Source organism: Nesoenas mayeri, assembly GCF_963082525.1.
Source record: "Nesoenas mayeri genome assembly, contig: SCAFFOLD_102, whole genome shotgun sequence".
In the NCBI taxonomy this organism is placed as follows: domain Eukaryota; kingdom Metazoa; phylum Chordata; class Aves; order Columbiformes; family Columbidae; genus Nesoenas; species Nesoenas mayeri.
The window spans coordinates 45,037-62,918 of NW_027659954.1; the positions used below are offsets into that span (position 1 = coordinate 45,037).

Genomic DNA, 17,882 nt, shown 5'->3' on the forward strand with positions numbered 1-17,882 from the left:
CTTCCGGCGTGGCCAAGATGGCGGGCGGGACGCGGCTCCGCTCGGGGGCTCCGCAGCTCCCGCGTTTGCGGCTGCAGCTGCTGCCGTGTCGGTGAGAAACGGGGCGGCCGCGCTAATTAACCGCGTTAATGGCCTTAATTACCGCCCCAATGGGCTTCAGAGCCGCCTTAATGAGTGTTCGTGAGGCAGCGGCTCCGTGCCGGTGAGAAACGGGGATAACGGCGTTAATTAAGGGGGTTAATTGGCTTAATAATGGGGCTAATGAGTGTTCATGAGGCAGCGGGTCCGTGCTGGTGAGAATGGGAACAATGGGGTTAATTAATGGGGTTAATTGGCTTAATAATGGGGTTAATGAGCGTTATTGGGGCAGCGGGTCCGTGCTGGTGAGAACGGGAACAAGGGGGTTAATTAATGGGGTTAATTAATGGGGTTAATAAGGGGTTAATGAGGGGGTTAATAAGTGTTCATGGTCGGTGAGAAACGGGAATAACGGGGTTAATTAATGGGGTTAATTAATAATGGGGTTAATGGGGTCGATGTTCATGAGGCAGTCACTGCTGTGTAGGTGAGGACGGGAACAATGGGGTTAATTAATGGAGTTAATTAATGGGGTTAGTTAATGGGGTTAATGGTCATGGGGTAACTGCTGCTGTGTCAGTAGGAATGGGATGGAAGCAATGAGGTTAATTAATGGGGTTAATTAATGGGGGTAATTAATGGGGTGAACGTTCATGGGGCAGCCGCTGCCATGTTGGTGGGAATGGAACAACGGGGTTAATTAATGGGGTTAATTAAGGGAGTTAACGAGGCTCCCGCCTGCAGGATCGAGTTCAATGGGGCTGCGCCTGTGGACAAGTTCATGGGGGAACCAGTGGAGGAGAATGGGGGTGAGTTCATGGGGGACCCAGGAGTTCGGGGGGTCCCAGGCGTCCGGGAGGACCCAGGAATTCGGGAGGGACCCAGGCGTCTGGGAGGGACCCAGGAGTTCGGGGAGGGACCCAGGAGTTCAGGGGGGACCCAGGAGTTCGGGGAGGGACCCAGGAGTTCGGGGAGGGACCCAGGAGTTCGGGGAGGGACCCAGGAGTTCGGGAGGGACTCAGGAGTTCGGGGGGGGGACCCAGGAGTGTGGGGGGGACCCAGGCATTGAAGAGGGACCCAGGCGTCCGGGAGGGACCCAGGAGTTCGGGGAGGAACCCAGGCGCTCGGGGGGATTGGAAGGGAATTGGGGGGTGGGTTGAGGGGCCAATATGGGGCTGGGGGGGCGGTTATGGGGTTAATGTGGATCTGGGGGGTTAATGATGTGGGGCTGGGGGGGAAATATGGGGCTGGGGGTGTTTAGAGGGTCCATGTGGGGCTGGAAGCGTTTGGGGGGCAGCTTGAGGGGGGGTCAATGTGGGGCTGGGGGGTCTCTATGGGGCAGTTGTGGGTCCCTATGGGGCATCTGTGGGTCACTGACCCCATCTTTTCTCCTCCTCCCCCCCCCAGATCTCTGGGCCTCGTTCCGGGGGCGGCGCTTGGGGGGCCGGGAGCTGCCGCTGCCCCACGGATTCCGGGGGCTGGTGCTGCGGGCGGGGGGCGACCCCCAGGTGAGGCCCCTCCCCCTCCCCGCTATGGGGCGGAGCCAAGGAGTGACCCCCAAGTGAGGCTCCTCCCCCCCTGCTATGGGGCGGAGCCATGGGGCGACCCCCAGGTGAGGCCCCTCCCCCCCCACTATGGGGCGGAGCGGGGGGGCGTGGCCTGACCCCCACCCCCCCACAGGATCCGTGGGTCACGGTGACGGGGACGTTCGACTGTGTCACCGATTGGGGGGCGGACACCGTCCCCTCCCCCAATGTGGGGCTGGCGCTGGCGCTGCAGTGGGGCCCGGTGGCCGCGGGGGTGAGTTGGGGGACCCAGACGCCTGGGTCCACTTTGGTGGGGGGCGTTTAGGGGTCCCGGATGCCTGGGTCCATTCTGGGGGGGACATTTAGGGGTCCCGGATGCCTGGGTCCACTTTGGGGGGGACATTTAGGGGTCCCAGATGCCTGGGTCCCCCTCTTGGCGGGGGAAACTTGGGGGGCCCGGATGCCTGGGTCCACTTTGGGGGGGACATTTAGGGGTCCCGGACGCCTGGGTCCACTTTGGTGGAGGGTTCCAGGGTGCTCACTTGGGGTTCCCGGATGCCTGGGTCCACTTTGGGGGGGACATTTGGGGGTCCTGGACGCCTGGGTCCCCCCTCACTCTCTCTCCCCTCCCCCCAGATTCACGCCCCGGTGACAGATGATGACGAGGAGGCGGAGCCTTGAGAGACCACACCCACAAAGGAAGCCCCACCCCTTTGGGGGCGGAGCCAACACAAGCTCCACTCCCACAGTTTTTTTATATAAAGGTGATAAAAAAGGTGATGAAGTTTAATTATAAAAGGTGGGGTAATTAGAGGGGTGTGGCCTGAGTGGGCGTGGCCACCATGGGCGTGGCCATGATGGGCGTGGCCACGAGGTGGGCGTGGCCTCATTTCCCTGTTCCCTCCATTTGGCACTGACGCTGCATCAGCTGAGGGGGTGGGGCTGGGACAGACCACGCCCTCCATGCAAAGCCCCGCCCCCCAATGGACGTGGACACATCAAAGGCTCCACCCCCCTATAGATGTGGACACATCAAAGGCTCCACCCAAGGGGGGTGGAGCCAGCAAAGGCTCTGCCCCTTTGGGGGTGGAATCAGCAAAAGCTCCGCCCCCAAGGGGTGGAGCCAGAAAAAGCCCCCCCCCCCTTTGGGTGTGGAGGCAGCAAAGGCCCCGCCCCAAAGGGGTGGAGCCAGCAAAGGCCCCGCCCCCCTATGGATGTGGACACATCAAAGGCTCTGCCCCCTTAGGGTGGAGCCAGCAAAAGCCCCGCCCCCTTGGGGGCGGAGCCAAAAAAGCCCCCATTCCCCCACCCCTTTCTATAACAGCAGCTGGAGACCAGAAACAAGTGACAAGTGTTTAATTAATTATCAATGGGGTAACGAGGGGGTGTGGCCGGTGTACGTGGCCAGGGTGGGCGTGGCATGGGTGGGCGTGGCCGGGGTGGGCGTGGCCTCACCACTTGCCCCGCTTGCTCCAGTCCTTGGGGGTGAAGTGCAGACACTTGGCGTCGATGCGCAGGACGCGCTTGAGCATGGCGCGCTCGTGGCCCTCCACGATGTCCTCCGACAGCGTCAGGATGTACTGCCCCTGCGGACCCCGGCGTCCGGGGGACCCAGGAGCTCGGGGGGGGACCCAGGAGGTCGGGTAGGGACCCAGGAGGTCGGGGGGGGACACAGAGTTTGGGTGGGACCCAGGAATTCAGGGGGAAATCCAAGAGGTTGGGAGGGACCCAGGAGTTCAGGAGGGACCCAGGAGTTCGGGGGAGACCCAGGAATTTTGGGGGAAAATCCAAGAGGTTGGGGGGGACCCAGGAGTTCGGGGGGGGACCCAGAAGTTCAGGGGGGCCCAGGAGTTCAGGAGGGACCCAGGAGTTCAGGAGGGACCCAGGAGTTTGGGGGGGAAATCCAAGAGGTTGGGAGGGACCCAGGAGTTCAGGGAGGGACCCAGGAGTTCGGGGGGACCCAGGAGTTCGGGAGGGACCCGGGAGGTCGGAGGGGAACCCAGGAGGTCGGGAGGGGACCCAGAGTTTGGGAGGGACCCAGGAGTTCGGGGGGGGACCCAGGAGTTCGAGAGGGACACAGGAATTCAGGGGGAAATCCAAGAGGTTGGGAGGGGACCGAGGAGTTCGGGGGGACCCAGGACTTTGGGAGGGGACCCCAGAGTTCAGGAGGGACCCAGTAATTTGGGGGGAAATCCAAGAGGTTGGGAGGGGACCCAGGAGTTCGGGGGGGACCTAAGAGTTCCAGGGGGGACCCAGGAGTTCCGAGGGGGACCCAGGAGTTCGGGAGGGACCCAGGAGTTCGGGAGGGACCCAGTAATTTTGGGGGAAAATCCAAGAGGTTGGGAGGGACCCAGGAGTTCAAGAGGGGACCCAGGAGTTCAAGAGGGGACCCAGGAGTTCAGGAGGGGACCCAGGAGTGCGGGGGGGACCCAGGAGTTCAGGAGGGGACCCAGGAGTTCGGGAGGGACCCCGGCGTGCGGCACCTTGTAGTAGTTGATGAGGTTGAGGTACTGCAGGGTCGATATCACGTCCTCCTTCTTGATACTCGTTATCTCGCTGATCTCACTGGTGGGGGAGGGGCTGCACTGGGGGGCGGGGCCACCTTGACCACGCCCACCCACCCATTAGCCCCGCCCACACCCCTTAGCCCCGCCCACACCCCTCCGACCCCGCCCCAACTTCCCCCTGCAGCTCCAAGGGTGAAGGGAGGGGGTGTGGCCTCGGGGAGAAGGGGCGGGGCTTAACGCTGGCTGGGCGGGGCCTAAGGCTATTGGTTAAAGAGGGGGTGGAGCCTTTGACTGGGGAGTGGGCGGGGCCTGAAGGGGGCGGGGCTAAGAAGTGTTTACCTAATATGGGGAAAGTAAAGGGTGGTGTTTAGTGAGTGGGTGGAGCTTCGTGGAAGGGGGTGGAGCTTCATGGGAGTGGGCGGGGCCAAGAGCAGCATCGCGCTCATTGAACAACCAATGGGGGATTTTGGGGGAGACCGGTGGGGGTGTGGGTGGAGAATGGGGGGGGGCGGAGCCTCCTGCAAGGGGGTGGAGCCTCAGGCTTGTGGGTGGAGCTTATGCCAAGGTGGGCGGGGCCAAGAGCAGCATTGTGCTCATTGAACAACCAATGGGGGATATTGGGGGAGACCGGTGGGGGGTGTGGGTGGAGAATAGGGAGGGGGCGGAGCCTCCTGCAAGGGGGTGGATCCTCAGGCTTGTGGGTGGAGCTTCCACCAAGGTGGGCGGGGCCAAGAGCAGCATTGCGCTCATTGAACCACCAATGGAGGATTTGGGGGGGGACTGGTAGTGGGGGGGGTGTGGAGAATAGGAAGAGGGCGGAGCCTCCTGCAAGGGGATGGAGCCTCAGACTTGTGGGTGGAGCTTATGACAAGGTGGGCGGGGCCAAGAGCTGCATGCCGCTCATAGAACACCCCTTGGGAGGGACCCAGGAGTTTGGGGGGGGACCCAGGGGACCCTGGGGGGGGGGGGGTGGTCCAGGGGGCGTGTCCCATTGGGTGGGCGTGTCTCAGGGGGGCGTGGCTTACTTGATGGTGATCTGGGGCCGTTCCCCCCCCTCGGCCTTGAGCCCCATGAGGATCTCCAGGATGGTTTGGGACCAGTAGCTGCGGTAGCTCAGGAGCCCCAGGTCCGACAGCGGCTTCTCGGGGGTCCCCGTCTTGCCCTCCACCTTGGACAGCTCGTAGCCTGGGGCGGGGCCAGGGGGCGGGGTCAGAAGGGGGCGGAGCCATAGGAGGCGGGGCCATAGGGGGCAGGGTCAGCGGGAGGTGGAGCTAAGTGGGGCGGGGTCAAACTGGGGCAGGGTCAGTGGGGGGGGGGGTGGAGCCACCAGGGGAAGGGTCAGTGAGGGGCGGGGCTAGTAGGGGCGGGGCCAGAGCGAGGCCAAGGGGGCGGGGTCAGCAGGGGCAGGGCCAGGGGGGCGGGGTCAAACAGGGGCAGGGTCAGTGGGGGGGCGAGGGGGTGGAGCCACCAGGGGAAGGGTCAGCGAGGGGCGGGGCTAGTAGGGGCGGGGTCAGAGCGAGGCCAAGGGGGCGGGGTCAGCGAGGGGCGGAGCTAACGAGGGCCGGGGGGGCGTGGTCAGCAGGGCTGGAGCCAAGAGGGCTGGGTCCAATGGGGTGGAGTAGGTGGGGAGGGTGGAGCCACTAGGGGCGGGGCCAGCGAGGGCCGGGGCTAGTAGGGGCGGAGTCAGAGCGAGGCTAAGGGGGCGGGGTCAGCGTGGGGAAGAGCCAATGGGGCGGGGCCAAACTGTGGCAGGGCCGGGGGGGCGGGGTCAAAGGGGGGGGTGGAGACAAGAGGGTGGAGCCAGAGGTGGGCAGGGCCAATGCGGGGGAGGGGGAAGGTGGGGTGGAGTCAATGTGGGGCGGAGACAAGGGGGCGGGGCCAATGGGGGTGGAGCCAATGGGGGGTGGAGCCAGAGGAGGAGGAGCCAATGGGGGATTGGAGGAAAGGAGGTGGAGACCTATAGGGGGCGGGGCCAATGGGGGTGGAGCCAACTGGGGGCAGGGCCAATGGGGGTGGAGCCATTGGGGGGCGTGGCCAGCGAGGGGGGCGGGACCAATGGGGTTCCCTTTGGGGGATTATTTGGGGGTATCAGGGGGGTTCCCTTCCCCGGGGACCTTTTGACCCCCCAGTTTTAACATGGGGTCCCCCCCACCCCCCCAGTGCATTTTGGGGTCAATTTGAGGCATTTTGGGGTCCCCCGGTGTATTTTGGGGGGGGGGTCTTTACCCGCCCAGGTTGATTTTTGGGGTCATTCTGTGCTGTTTTGGGGTCACCCCACCCCCCCTTTTCCCCCCTTTTTCCCCCTTTTTGGGGGATGGATGGATGAGGGGGGGGGTAGGGGGTGTTTTTGGGGTTCAGGGGTAAATTTTGGGGGGTTTCAGGGGGTTTTTGGGGGTTCACGCACTGAATTCAATGAGGAGTTTCCCGTAGCCCCGGCGCTGGTACGGGGGGAGCGTCAGGATACACGCCACGTTGTAATCCTCCGTCGACTCCTTTTCCTGGGGGGGGGGACACGTTATTGGGGGGGGACACCCCAAAATTTGGCTTGGGGGTCCCCAAAAACCCCCCGACTCCAAAAAAACCCCCTAAAAACCCCCAAATTGCCCCCAAATCCCTCAATGAAGCACCAAAGCCCCATTGAGATCATCGGGTGATACCATGTCTTGGGGGGGGGTCCAAAATAGGAGGGGACCCCAAAATTCAGGGGGTGGTCCCCAAAATTTGGGGGGGGTCCCCAAAACCCCCATTTTTAACCCATTTTGACCCCATTTCTTACCCATTTCCCCCCCTTTTAACCCATTTCCCCCTTTTTAACCCATTTTGACCCCTTTTCTTACCCATTTTCCCCCTATTTCCCCCCATTTTTAACCCTTTTTGACCCCTTTTCTTACCCATTTTCCCCCATTTTCCCCCATTTTAACCCATTTCCCCTTTTTTTAACCCATTTCCCCCCATTTCTAACCCATTTTAACCCCTTTTCTTACTAATTTCCCCCATTTTCCCCCCATTTTCCCCCCATTTTCCCCCTTTTTTAACCCATTTTGACCCCTTTTCTTACCCATCTTCCCCCATTTCCCCCCCATTTTCCCCCTTTATTAACCCATTTCCCCCCATTTCCCCCCCATTTCCCCCCTTTATTAACCCATTTCCCCCCATTTCCCCCCATTTCCCCCTTTATTAACCCATTTCCCCCCTTTTTACCCCCATTTTCCCCCCTTTTTAACCCGTTTCCCCCATTTCTACCCCATTTCAACCCCATTTTTACTCCCCAAAGCCCCAAACCCTCAATGAAACCCCCAAAGCCCCAACGTGCCCCAGAGGCCCCAAACCCACCAGAATTCACCCCCAAAGCCCCAAACCTGCTGGAATTTGCCCCAAACTGGCCAGAATTTGGCCCCAAAGGACCTTGGAGAAGTAGCCGACGATGTGGAAGCCCTTGGGGTCGTACTCGGTCATGACGTAGAACAGAAAGGGGTCGGTGTCGTAGTACAGGGTCTTGTGGTCCAGGAAGCACTTGGCCAGCAGACACAGGTTCTGAGAGTAGCTCTGCCAAAAGGGCACAAAACGGGGCCAATTGGGACATTTCAATACAGCGACACTTGGGAAACTTGGCAAAGTTTGGGACATTTGGGGAAAATTTGGGACATTTTGGAAATTTTTGGAAATTTTGGAAATTGTTTGAAATTTTTGGAAATTTTTGGAAATTTTGGAAATTCGGGAAATTTTGGGAAATTTTGGGAAAATTGTGCAATTTTTGGAAATTTTTGGAAATTTTTGGAAAATTTTGAAATTTTGGAAAATTTGGGAAATTTGGGGAAATTTTGGAAATTTGGGGAAATTCTGGAAATTTTTTTGAAATTTTTGAAATTTTGGAAAATTTTAGAAATTTTGGGAAAATTTTGAAATTTTTGGAAATTTTTGGAAATTTTGGAAGTTTTGGGAAAATTTTGAAATTTTTGGAAAAATTTTGGAAATTTTGGAAATTTTAGAAATTTTGGGAAATTTGGGGAATTTTTTGAAATTTTGGGAAAATTTTGAAATTTTGGAAAAATTTTGGAAATTTGGGGAAATTTTTGAAATTTTTTTAAATTTTGGGAAAAATTTGAAATTTTGGAAATTTTGGGAAATTTTGGAAATTTTGGAAAAAAATTTGAAATATTTTGAAGTTTTGGAAATTTTGGGAAATTTTGGACATTTTGGGAATTTTGGAAAAAAATTTAAAAATGTGGAAATTTTTGGAAATTTTGGAAATTTCGGGAAAATTTGGGAAAATTTTGAAATTTTGGAAATTTTGGGAAATTTTGGGAAATTTTTGAAGTTTTGGGAAAATTTGGAAATTTGGGGAAATTTTGGAAATTATTTCCAATGTTTGAAATGTTGGGAAAATTTTGAAAGTTTGGGAAATTTTGGAAATTTTTTGAAATTTTGAAAAGTTTTGAAATTTTGGAAATTTTTTGGAAATTTTTGGAAATTTTTTTAAATTTTGGAAATTTGGGGAAAATTTTGAAATTTTGGGAAAAAATTGAAATTTTGGAAATTTGGGGATTTTTTGGAAAATTTTGGAAATTTTGGGAAAAATTTTGAAATTTTGGAAATTTTGGGAAATAGTTTTCAAAATTTCCAAAATTTGCCCAAATTCTTCAAAATTTCCCAAGTTTTGCAAAACGTTCCAGAACTTTCCAAATTCTCCCAAATTTGCAAGATTTCCCCAAAATTCTTCAAAATTTTCCAAATTTTTCAGGTTTGCCCAAATTTTCCCAATTTCCCCCAATTTGTGGGGAATTTTTGGGGTGAAAAGGGGGGTTTTTGGGTCCCACCTTGTTCTTGCGGCCGTCGATCTCGAAGAAGGAGATGGTGCCCTTGCGATAAATCTCGTTGCCGGGGGGGTGGCGCAAATCGCATTTGGTCTGTGGGAAAATGGGGCAAAATGGGGGGAAATTGGTTAAAAATGGGTTAAAAAGGGTTAAAAATGGGTAAGAAACGGGAGGGAAAAATGGGAGGAAAATTGAGTTTAAAAGGGTTAAAAATGGGGGGGAAATGGCTCATTCTTGGGTCCTATCTCCCCATTCTTGGGGTCGTTTCTCACGTTTTTGGGGCCGTTCCTCACGTTTTCGGGGCCGTTTCTGACGTTTTTGGGGTCGTTTCTGACGTTTTTGGGGTCTATCTCCCCATTTTCGGGGCCGTTTCTCGCGTTTTCGGGGCCGTTTTTGGCGTTTTTGGGGTCGTTTCTCACATTTTTGGGGTCTATCTCCTCATTCTTGGGGTCTATCTTCCCATTCTTGGGGCCGTTTCTAACGTTTTTGGGGCCGTTTCTCGCGTTTTTGGGGCCGTTTCTCACGTTTTCGGGGCCATTTCTCACGTTTTCGGGGCCGTTTCTTGCGTTCCGGGGGCGTCTCACCAGGTGTCTCTGCAGACACCTCAGCACAAACCTATTGGGGTCTATCTCCCCATTCTTGGGCCCTATCTCCCCATTCTTGGGGCCGTTTCTAACGTTTTTGGGGCCGTTTCTAACGTTTTCGGGGCCGTTTCTCGCGTTTTTGGGGCCGTTTTTGGCGTTTCCAGGGCGCCTCGCCAGGTGTCTCCGCAGACACCTCAACCTCCGCAGACACCTCAGCACAAACTGATTGGGACCTATCTCCCCATTCTTGAGTCCTATCTCCCCATTCTTGGGGCCGTTTCTAACGTTTTCGGGGCCGTTTCTCGCATTTTTGGGGCCGTTTCTCGCGTTTTTGGGGCCGTTTCTCACGTTTTTGGGGTCTATCTCCCCATTCTCAGTGCCTATCATCCCACTCTTGGGTCCTATCTCCCCATTCTTGGGGTCGTTTCTCATGTTTTTGGGGCTGTTTCTTGTGTTTTTGGGGCCGTTTCTCGCGTTTTCGGGGCCGTTTCTCATGTTTTTGGGACCTATCTCCCCATTCTTGGGGCTGTTTCTGACGTTTTTGGGGCCGTTTCTAACGTTTTCGGGGCCGTTTCTGATGTTTTTGGGGTCTATCTCCCCATTATCGGGGCCGTTTCTAACGTTTTCGGGGCCGTTTCTCGCGTTTTCGGGGCCGTTTTTGGCGTTTCGGGGGCGCCTCACCAGGTGTCTCTATAGACACCTCAGCCTGTGCCCGTATTTCATGTAAAACTTGTGCAATCACAAACCCATTCTCGGTGCCTATCTCCCCATTCTTAGGGCCGTTTCTAACGTTTTTGGGGCCGTTTCTAACGTTTTTGGGGCTGTTTCTTGTGTTTTCGGGGCCGTTTCTTGCATATTTGGGGTCGTTTCTCATGTTTTTGGGGCGGTTTCTTGCGTTTTTGGGGCCGTTTCTCGTGTTTTTGGGCCCTATCTCTCCATTCTTGGGGTCGTTTCTCACGTTTTTGGGGTCGCTTCTCATGTTTTTGGGGTCTATCTCCTCATTTTCGGGGTAGTTTCTCACGTTTTTGGGTCCTATCTCCCCATTCTTGGGGCCGTTTCTGACGTTTTTGGGGCCTATCTCCCCATTCTTGGGGCTGTTTCTAACGTTTTGGGGCCGTTTCTAACGTTTTCGGGGCCGTTTCTGATGTTTTTGGGGTCTATCTCCCCATTTTCGGGGCCGTTTCTCGCGTTTTCGGGGCCGTTTCTGGCGTTTTTGGGGCGCCTCACCAGGTGTCTCTGCAGGCAGCGCAGGCTGTGCCCGTACTTGAGGCAGAACTCGCAGAGGTAGAGCACGGGCAGCGCCGTCAGCTCCTGCGGGTACGGTGAGAAGTACCAGGGCTTGAGGCGGTGCCGGCCCAGCTCGATGCACTCGATGTTCTTCATGCGCGTCACGATGTCGTCGTGGCTGCGGTCGGACACCAGGCTGCCCGTCATGCGCGGGGCCGAGGGGGCCCCGTCCGACGAGTCCTGAGAGTCCTGGGGTGAAACAGTGCGATTTTGGGTCATTTAGCTCTTGGACGGGGTGGATTTTGTGGTCTGTGCCTCAGTTTCCCCACCCCAGTCCCTCCCAGTGCTCCCATTGCTCCCAGTGCCCCCAGTGCTCCCATTGCTCCCAGTGCTCCCAGTCCCTCCCAGTGCTCCCAGTCCCCTTCCCAGTCTCCCCCAGTTCTCCCAGTCTCCCCAATCCCTCCCAGTCCCCGCAGTGTCCCCAGTCCCTCCCAGTCTTCCTAGTGCCCCTAGTGTCCCCATTCCCCTCCTGTCCCCTCCAGTCCCCCCAGTCTCTCCCAGTCCCCCCAGTCTCCCCACTCCCCCCAGTGTCCCCAGTGCTCCCAGTTGCCTTCCCAGTCCCCGCCCAGTTCCTCCCAGTGCTCCCAGTGCCCCCAATGTCCCCATTCCTCACCAGTCCCCCTGGTGTCCCCAGTCCCCCCAGTCTCTCCCAGTCCCCCCCAGTGCTCCCAGTCCCCCCAGTCCCTCCCAGTCCCCTCAGTCTCCCCAGTCCCTTCCAGTCCCCCCCAGTCTCTCCCAGTTCCCCCCAGTGCTCCCAGTCCCCCCAGTCCCCCCATCCCCCCAGTGTCCCCAGTTCCCCCCAGTGTCCCCAGTTCCCCCAGTGTCCCCAGTTCCCCCCAGTGTCCCCAGTTCCCCCAGTGTCCCCAGTCCCCCCAGTGTCCCCAGTGTCACCTCATCTGTCCCCAAACAGGCTGATTTCCGTTTCCGTCCCGGTTGTGCGGCGGCCGCCCGGCGCGCGGAGCCGTTCTGGGAAAGGGGGGTCAGCACCCCAAAATGGACCCCTCCATGGGGACCCCCGCATGGGGACACCCCATAGGGACCCCCGGGGACATCCCCTAAAATTGGGGACCCCCCCGGGGGGGTTACTGGTTGGGTACTGGTTGGGTACTGGTGTGTACTGGTCTATACTGGTACATACTGGTTTATACTGGCGTGTACTGGTCTCACCTGTGGGAACAGGGCGGCCGGGGACGTCTCGCTGGGGGTGGGGACGGGGGTGGCGGGTGACACGACCTCCACCTTGCGCTTCTGTGGGGACGGCACCAGTAAGGACCAGTAAGGACCAGTAAGGACCAGTCCCTCCCCAGTTCCGCCCCCCCATCCCTCCCAGTTCCTCCCAGTTCCTCCCAGTTCCTCCCGGTTCCTCCCAGTCCCCCCCAGTTCATCCCAGTGCTCCCAGTTCATCCCAGTCCCCCCCAGTTCATCCCAGTGCTCCCAGTTCCCTCCCATTAAGGTGACAAGGACATGCTGGGGACATTGGGGACACTGGGGACATCTGGGGGCTCTTGGGGACACTGGGAACCCTTGGGGACACCTGGGGACATTGGAGACACTTTGGGGACCCTTGGGGACACTGGGGACCCTTGGGGACACTTGTGGGCTCTTGGGGACCCCTGGGGGGTCTTGGGGACCCTGGGGACCCTTGGGGACACTTGTGGGCTCTTGGGGACACTGGGAACCCTTGGGGACACCTGGGGACATTGGAGACACTTTGGGGACCCTTGGAGACACCTTGGGGCTCTTGGGGACCCTTGGGGACACTGGGGACGTTGGGGACGTTGGGGACACTTGGGGACACTTGGGGACATTGGAGACACTTTGGGGACACTTGGGGTCACCTGGGGACATTGAGGACCCCTGGAGACATTGGAGACACTTTGGGGACCCTTGGGGACACCTGGGGGCTCTTGGGGACATTGGAGACAATTTGGGGACCCTTGGGGACACTGGGGACATTGGGGACATTGGAGACACTTTGGGGACCCTTGTGGTCACCTGGGGGCTCTTGGGGACATTGGGGACACTGGGGACCCTTGGGGACATTGGGAACCCTTGAGGACACCTGGGGACATTGGAGACACTTTGGGGACCCTTGGGGACACTTGTGGGCTCTTGGGGACACCTGGGGGCTCTTGGGGACCCTTGGGGACACTCGTGGGCTCTTGGGGACACCTGGGGGCTCTTGGGGACCCTTGGGGACACTCTGGGGACTCTTGGGGACACTTGTGGGCTCTTGGGGACTCTTAGGGACATTGGAGACACTCTGGGGACACTTGGGGACACCTGGGGACCCTTGGGGACACTCATGGGCTCTTGGGGACACTGGGAACCCTTGCGGACACTGGGGACATTGGAGACACTTTGGGGACATTGGGGACACTTGGGGACATTGGAGACACTTTGAGGACAGTTGGGGACCCTTGGGGACACCTGGGGGCTCTTGGGGACCCTTGGGGACACTGGGGACGTTGGGGACATTGGGGACACCTTGGGGCTCTTGGGGACACTCGTGGGCTCTTGGGGACACCTGGGGGCTCTTGGGGACCCTTGGGGACACTGGGGACATTGGAGACACTTTGGGGACCCTTGTGGTCACCTGGGGGCTCTTGGGGACACTGGGGACATTGGAGACACTTTGGGGACCCTTGGGGACACTTGTGGGCTCTTGGGGACTCTTGGGGACATTGGAGACACCTGGGGACCCTTGGGGACACTCGTGGGCTCTTGGGGACATTGGGGACACTGTGGCGCCGGGCGTTACCGTGGGCAGGTGCCAGCGCAGGGTGACGTGAAGCGGCACCAGCGTCCCCGTCCCCGTCCCCGGCGGTGGCCCCGGTGACACCGGCGCTGGCCCGGGAGGTGACACCGGTGGTGGCCCTGGAGGTGACAGAGTCGTGGCCACGTCCTGGCTCTTCCTCTGCGCCAAACAGGAGGGGACATTGGGGACATTGGGGACATCGGGGGGACACGGGGACACTGGGGGGACATGGGGACAAAGTCCCCAAGGTGACAAGAGTGTCCCCAAGGGGACACTGGGGGACATGGGGACAGAGTCCCCAAGGTGACAAGAGTGTCCCCAAGGGGACATCGGGGGCCATGGGGACAAAGTCCCCAAGGGGACACTGGGGGACATGGGGACAAAGTCCCCAAGGTGACAAGAGTGTCCCCAAGGGGACAACTGGGCGACATGGGGACAAGAGTGTCCCCAAGGGGACATTGGGGGTCATGGGGACAAAGTCCCCAAGGGGACACTGGGGGCCATGGGGACAACAGTGTCCCCAAGGGGACACTGGGGGACATGGGGACAAAGTCCTCAAGGTGACAAGAGTGTCCCCAAGGTGACACTGGGGGACATGGGGACAAAGTCCCCAAGGGGACACTGGGGGGACATGGGGACAGAGTCCTCAAGGTGACAAGAGTGTCCCCAAGGGAACACTGGGGGCCATGGGGACAAAGTCCCCAAGGTGACAAGAGTGTCCCCAAAGGTTTGGGGGTGTCCCCAAGGGCTCCAAATGTCCCCAACAGGGTGAGATGTCCCTAAGGTGACACGGGGTGTCCCCAAGGCTCTGGGGTGTCCCCAAGGTGACAAGGGTGTCTGTCCCCCCCCCTCCTGGCCCCCAGGGCCACCCCCTGTCACCAAGGTGTCCCCAATGTCCCCACTTACCTCCGTGTCCCCAAACTGTCCCCATGTCCCCCATGATGTCCCTGTTGTCCCCATGTGCCCCCATAGCCCAAGGTCCTCGTTGTCCCCACATTGTCCCCACATTGTCCCCACTGTCCCCTTGTTCCCATTGTCCCCACTGTCCCCTTGTTCCCATTGCCCCCCCATTGTCCCCCAGCCCTCCCACTGTCCCCAATGTCCCCTTGTCCCCAATGTCCCCTTGTCCCCCTGTTGTCCCCATTGTCCCCATTGTCCCCTTGTTCCCATTGTCCCCCAGCCCTCCCGTTGTCCCCACTGTCCCCTTGTCCCCTCATTGTCCCCCATTGTCCCCATGTCCCCCCATTGTCCCCCAATCCCCATGTCCCCGCATTGTCGCCCTGTCCCAATTGTCCCCATGTCCCCCCATTGTCCCCAATGTCCCCCAATCCCCATGTCCCCCCATTGTCCCCCTGTCCCAATTGTCCCCATGTCCCCCCATTGTCCCCAATGTCCCCCAATCCCCATGTCCCCCCATTGTCCCCCTGTCCCAATTGTCCCCATGTCCCCCCATTGTCCCCCAATCCCCATGTCCCCCATTGTCCCCATGTCCCGTTACCGTGTCCCTGTCGGGGGAGCTGGGCCGGGACCCCCCGTTCTTGTCCCCATTGTCCCCATTGTCCCCATGTCCCCCCATTGTCCCCTAATCCCCATGTCCCCCCATTGTCCCCATTGTCCCCTAATCCCCATGTCCCCCCATTGTCCCCATGTGCCCCCATTGTCCCCCAATCCCCATGTCCCCCCATTGTCCCCATGTCCTGTTGCCGTGTCCCTGTAGGGGGAGCCGGGCCAGGACCCCATTGTCCCCATGTCCCCCCATTGTCCCCCAGTCCCCATGTGCCCCCATTGTCCCCCAATCCCCATGTCCCCCCATTGTCCCCCCATTGTCCCCGTGTCCCGTTACCGTGTCCCTGTCGGGGGAGCCGGGCCGGGACCCCCCGTTCTTGCCGGGGGTTCGGGGTTCCCTGCGCGGCCCCTGCACCCGCTGCAGGTCCAGCCGCTCCTGCGTCACCCACTCGTCCAGCCGCTTGTTGACTGGGGACAACGGGTGACAACGGGTGACAATGGGTGCCAATGACACCCCTGGGTCAGCCCATAACACCCCCGTGTCCCCCCATGAAGCCCATTGTCCCCTGTGTCCCCCCATGTCCCCCGTGTCCCCTCCCAGCTCCTGCATCACCCACTCGTCCAGCCGCTTGTTGACTGGGGACAACGGGTGACAACGGGTGACAACGGGTGACAACGGGTGACAATGACACCCCTGTGTCCCCCCATGAAGCCCATTGTCCCCCTATGTCCCCATTGTCCCCCCATGTCCCCCATGTCCTCAATGTTCCTCAGTGTCCCCATGTCCCCCCGTGTCCCCCATGTCCTTGGTGTCCCCGATGCCCCCCCATGTCCCCAGTGTCCATAATGTCCCCTGTGTCCCCCGTGTCCCCATTGTCTCCCAGTGTCCATAGTGTCCCCCATGTCCTCGGTGTCCTCATTGTCCCCCGTGTCCCCATTGTCCCCTATGCCCCCATTGTCCCCATTGTCCATAGTGTCCCCCCATGTCCCCATTGTCCCCCAGTGTCCATAGTGTCCCCTTGTCCTCCCGTGTCCCCATTGTCCCCTATGCCCCCATTGTCCCCCAGTGTCCATAGTGTTCCCTGTGTCCCCATTGTCCCACATGTCCCCCATGTCCTTGGTGTCCTCTTTGTCCCCCAGTGTCCATAGTGTCCCCCAGTGTCCCCATGTCCCCCCATTGTCCCCCAGTGTCCATAGTGTCCCCCGTGTCCCCAATGCCCCCATTGTCCGCCAGTGTCCATAGTGTCCCCCATGTCCTCGGTGTCCCTCAGTGTCCCCATGTCCCCCATTGTCCCCCAGTGTCCATAGTGTCCCCCATGTCCCCATTGTCCCCTGTGTCCTCCATGTCCTCGGTGTCCCTCAGTGTCCCCATGTCCCCCATGTCTTCTATGCCCCCATTGTCCCCCAGTGTCCATAGTGTCCCCTGTGTCCCTCAGTGTCCCCATGTCCCACATTGTCCCCCGTGTCCCCATTGTCCATAGTGTCCCTCCATGTCCCCATTGTCCCCCATGTCCCCCCACGTCCCCAGTGTCCATAGTGTCCCCTGTGTCCCCCGTGTCCCCATTGTCCCCCAGTGTCCATAATGTCCCCCATGTCCTCGGTGTCCTTATTGTCCCCCATGTCCCCATTGTCCCCTATGCCCCCATTGTCCCCATTGTCCCCTATGCCTCCATTGTCCCCCTGTGTCCATAAAGTCCCCTGTGTCCCCCGTGTCCCCATTGTCCCCCATGCCCCCATTGTCCCCCAGTGTCCATAGTGTCCCCTGTGTCCCCCGTGTCCCCTATGCCCCAATTGTCCCCCAGTGTCCATAGTGTCCCCTGTGCCCCCATTGTCCCCCCATGTCCCCATTGTCCCCCCGCTCACAGTCGATGTAGTGCACGTAGAACAGCTTCCTGCCGCTGATGTCCTTCACGCTCAGGATCTCGGCCAGCGCTGGGGGGACACCGGTGTCACCACCCCCCCCGTGGGGACACCCCCATGTCCCCAACCCCCCCGTGTCCCCATCAACCCACCCAGGGCCCCAAAGTCACCCCCAAACCCCCCAAATGCCACCAGACCCCGACAATGGCCACACCCCCCCTGTCCTCAAACCCCACGATGTCCCCAAACCCCCCCACGATGTCCCCAACCCCCCCCAATGTCCCCAAACGTCCCCCGCAGGCCCCGCCCCTCCCCACAGGCCCCGCCCAGCCAGCACAAGCCCCGCCCCCCACGCTCAGGCCCCGCCCTCCCGTGACAAACCCCGCCCCGCACAGACCACTCCCCCTCCCTTTACGCCCGCCCCGCCCCTCCCCACAGGCCCCGCCCAGCCAGACCAAGCCCCGCCCCCCGCACTCAGGCCCCGCCCCGCTTCCCGCCCTGCGCACTGACCACGCCCCCTCCCTTTCCTCCCGCCCCGCCCCTGCGCGCAGGCCACGCCCCTTCCAATCCCCGCCCCCTCCCCTAAGCCACGCCCCCTCCCCTTAATCACCCAGTTGCCGCCCATGCGCGCAGGCCACGCCCCCTTTGCCCAGGCCACGCCCCCTTTGCTCAGGCCACGCCCCCTCCCTTCCCGCGCCCTCTCCCCAGGCCACGCCCCCTGGCCCCCTGGCCCCGCCCCACTCACGCCACTCATCCTCGTTGTCTTGGTTACGGCGCAGCACGGGCAGGCGGCAGCCCTCGGACACCTCCCCCTGCGGGACGCGGGGACACGGTCATGGACACGGGGACAGTGGGGACAATGGGGACCCCCCAAAACCCCCCGGACTCCCCCCCACTCACCACCTCCGCCATCTTCCCAGCCTTCTCTTCCGGGATGCGCGCCACACTTCCGGTGCGCACCA

At 59.4% G+C, this 17,882-nt stretch overlaps 2 protein-coding genes across 6 annotated transcripts; one reads left to right on the forward strand and one right to left on the reverse strand.

Moving 5' to 3' along the window:
- Positions 1-2,382, forward strand: RNASEH2C (ribonuclease H2 subunit C). 4 transcript variants are annotated; one of them, XM_080364690.1, is made up of 5 exons: positions 1-91; positions 823-887; positions 1,486-1,586; positions 1,759-1,878; positions 2,241-2,382. In XM_080364690.1, the coding sequence occupies exons 1-5, from the start codon at positions 18-20 to the stop codon at positions 2,283-2,285; spliced, it is 405 nt and encodes a 134-aa protein (XP_080220816.1). In that variant the 5' UTR covers positions 1-17; the 3' UTR covers positions 2,286-2,382. The 4 variants fall into 4 exon arrangements, 2 of the variants coding, with proteins under 2 accessions (XP_080220816.1, XP_080220815.1); XM_080364689.1 differs by having other exon boundaries at positions 10-202; XR_013923567.1 differs by lacking the exons at positions 1,486-1,586; positions 1,759-1,878 and having other exon boundaries at positions 10-202.
- A 561-nt stretch (positions 2,383-2,943) lies between these two features.
- KAT5 (lysine acetyltransferase 5) lies at positions 2,944-17,856 on the reverse strand. Of its 2 annotated transcripts, XM_080364687.1 has the most exons (14): positions 17,821-17,856; positions 17,666-17,732; positions 16,924-16,992; positions 15,398-15,528; positions 13,558-13,713; positions 11,964-12,044; positions 11,688-11,762; positions 10,737-10,985; positions 8,929-9,018; positions 7,517-7,657; positions 6,516-6,609; positions 5,137-5,296; positions 4,088-4,169; positions 2,944-3,190 (listed from the first exon to the last, which is right to left on the reverse strand). In XM_080364687.1, the coding sequence occupies exons 1-14, from the start codon at positions 17,830-17,832 to the stop codon at positions 3,056-3,058; spliced, it is 1,542 nt and encodes a 513-aa protein (XP_080220813.1). In that variant the 5' UTR covers positions 17,833-17,856; the 3' UTR covers positions 2,944-3,055. The 2 variants fall into 2 exon arrangements, with proteins under 2 accessions (XP_080220813.1, XP_080220814.1); XM_080364688.1 differs by lacking the exon at positions 13,558-13,713.
- Positions 17,857-17,882: the final 26 nt, after the last annotated feature.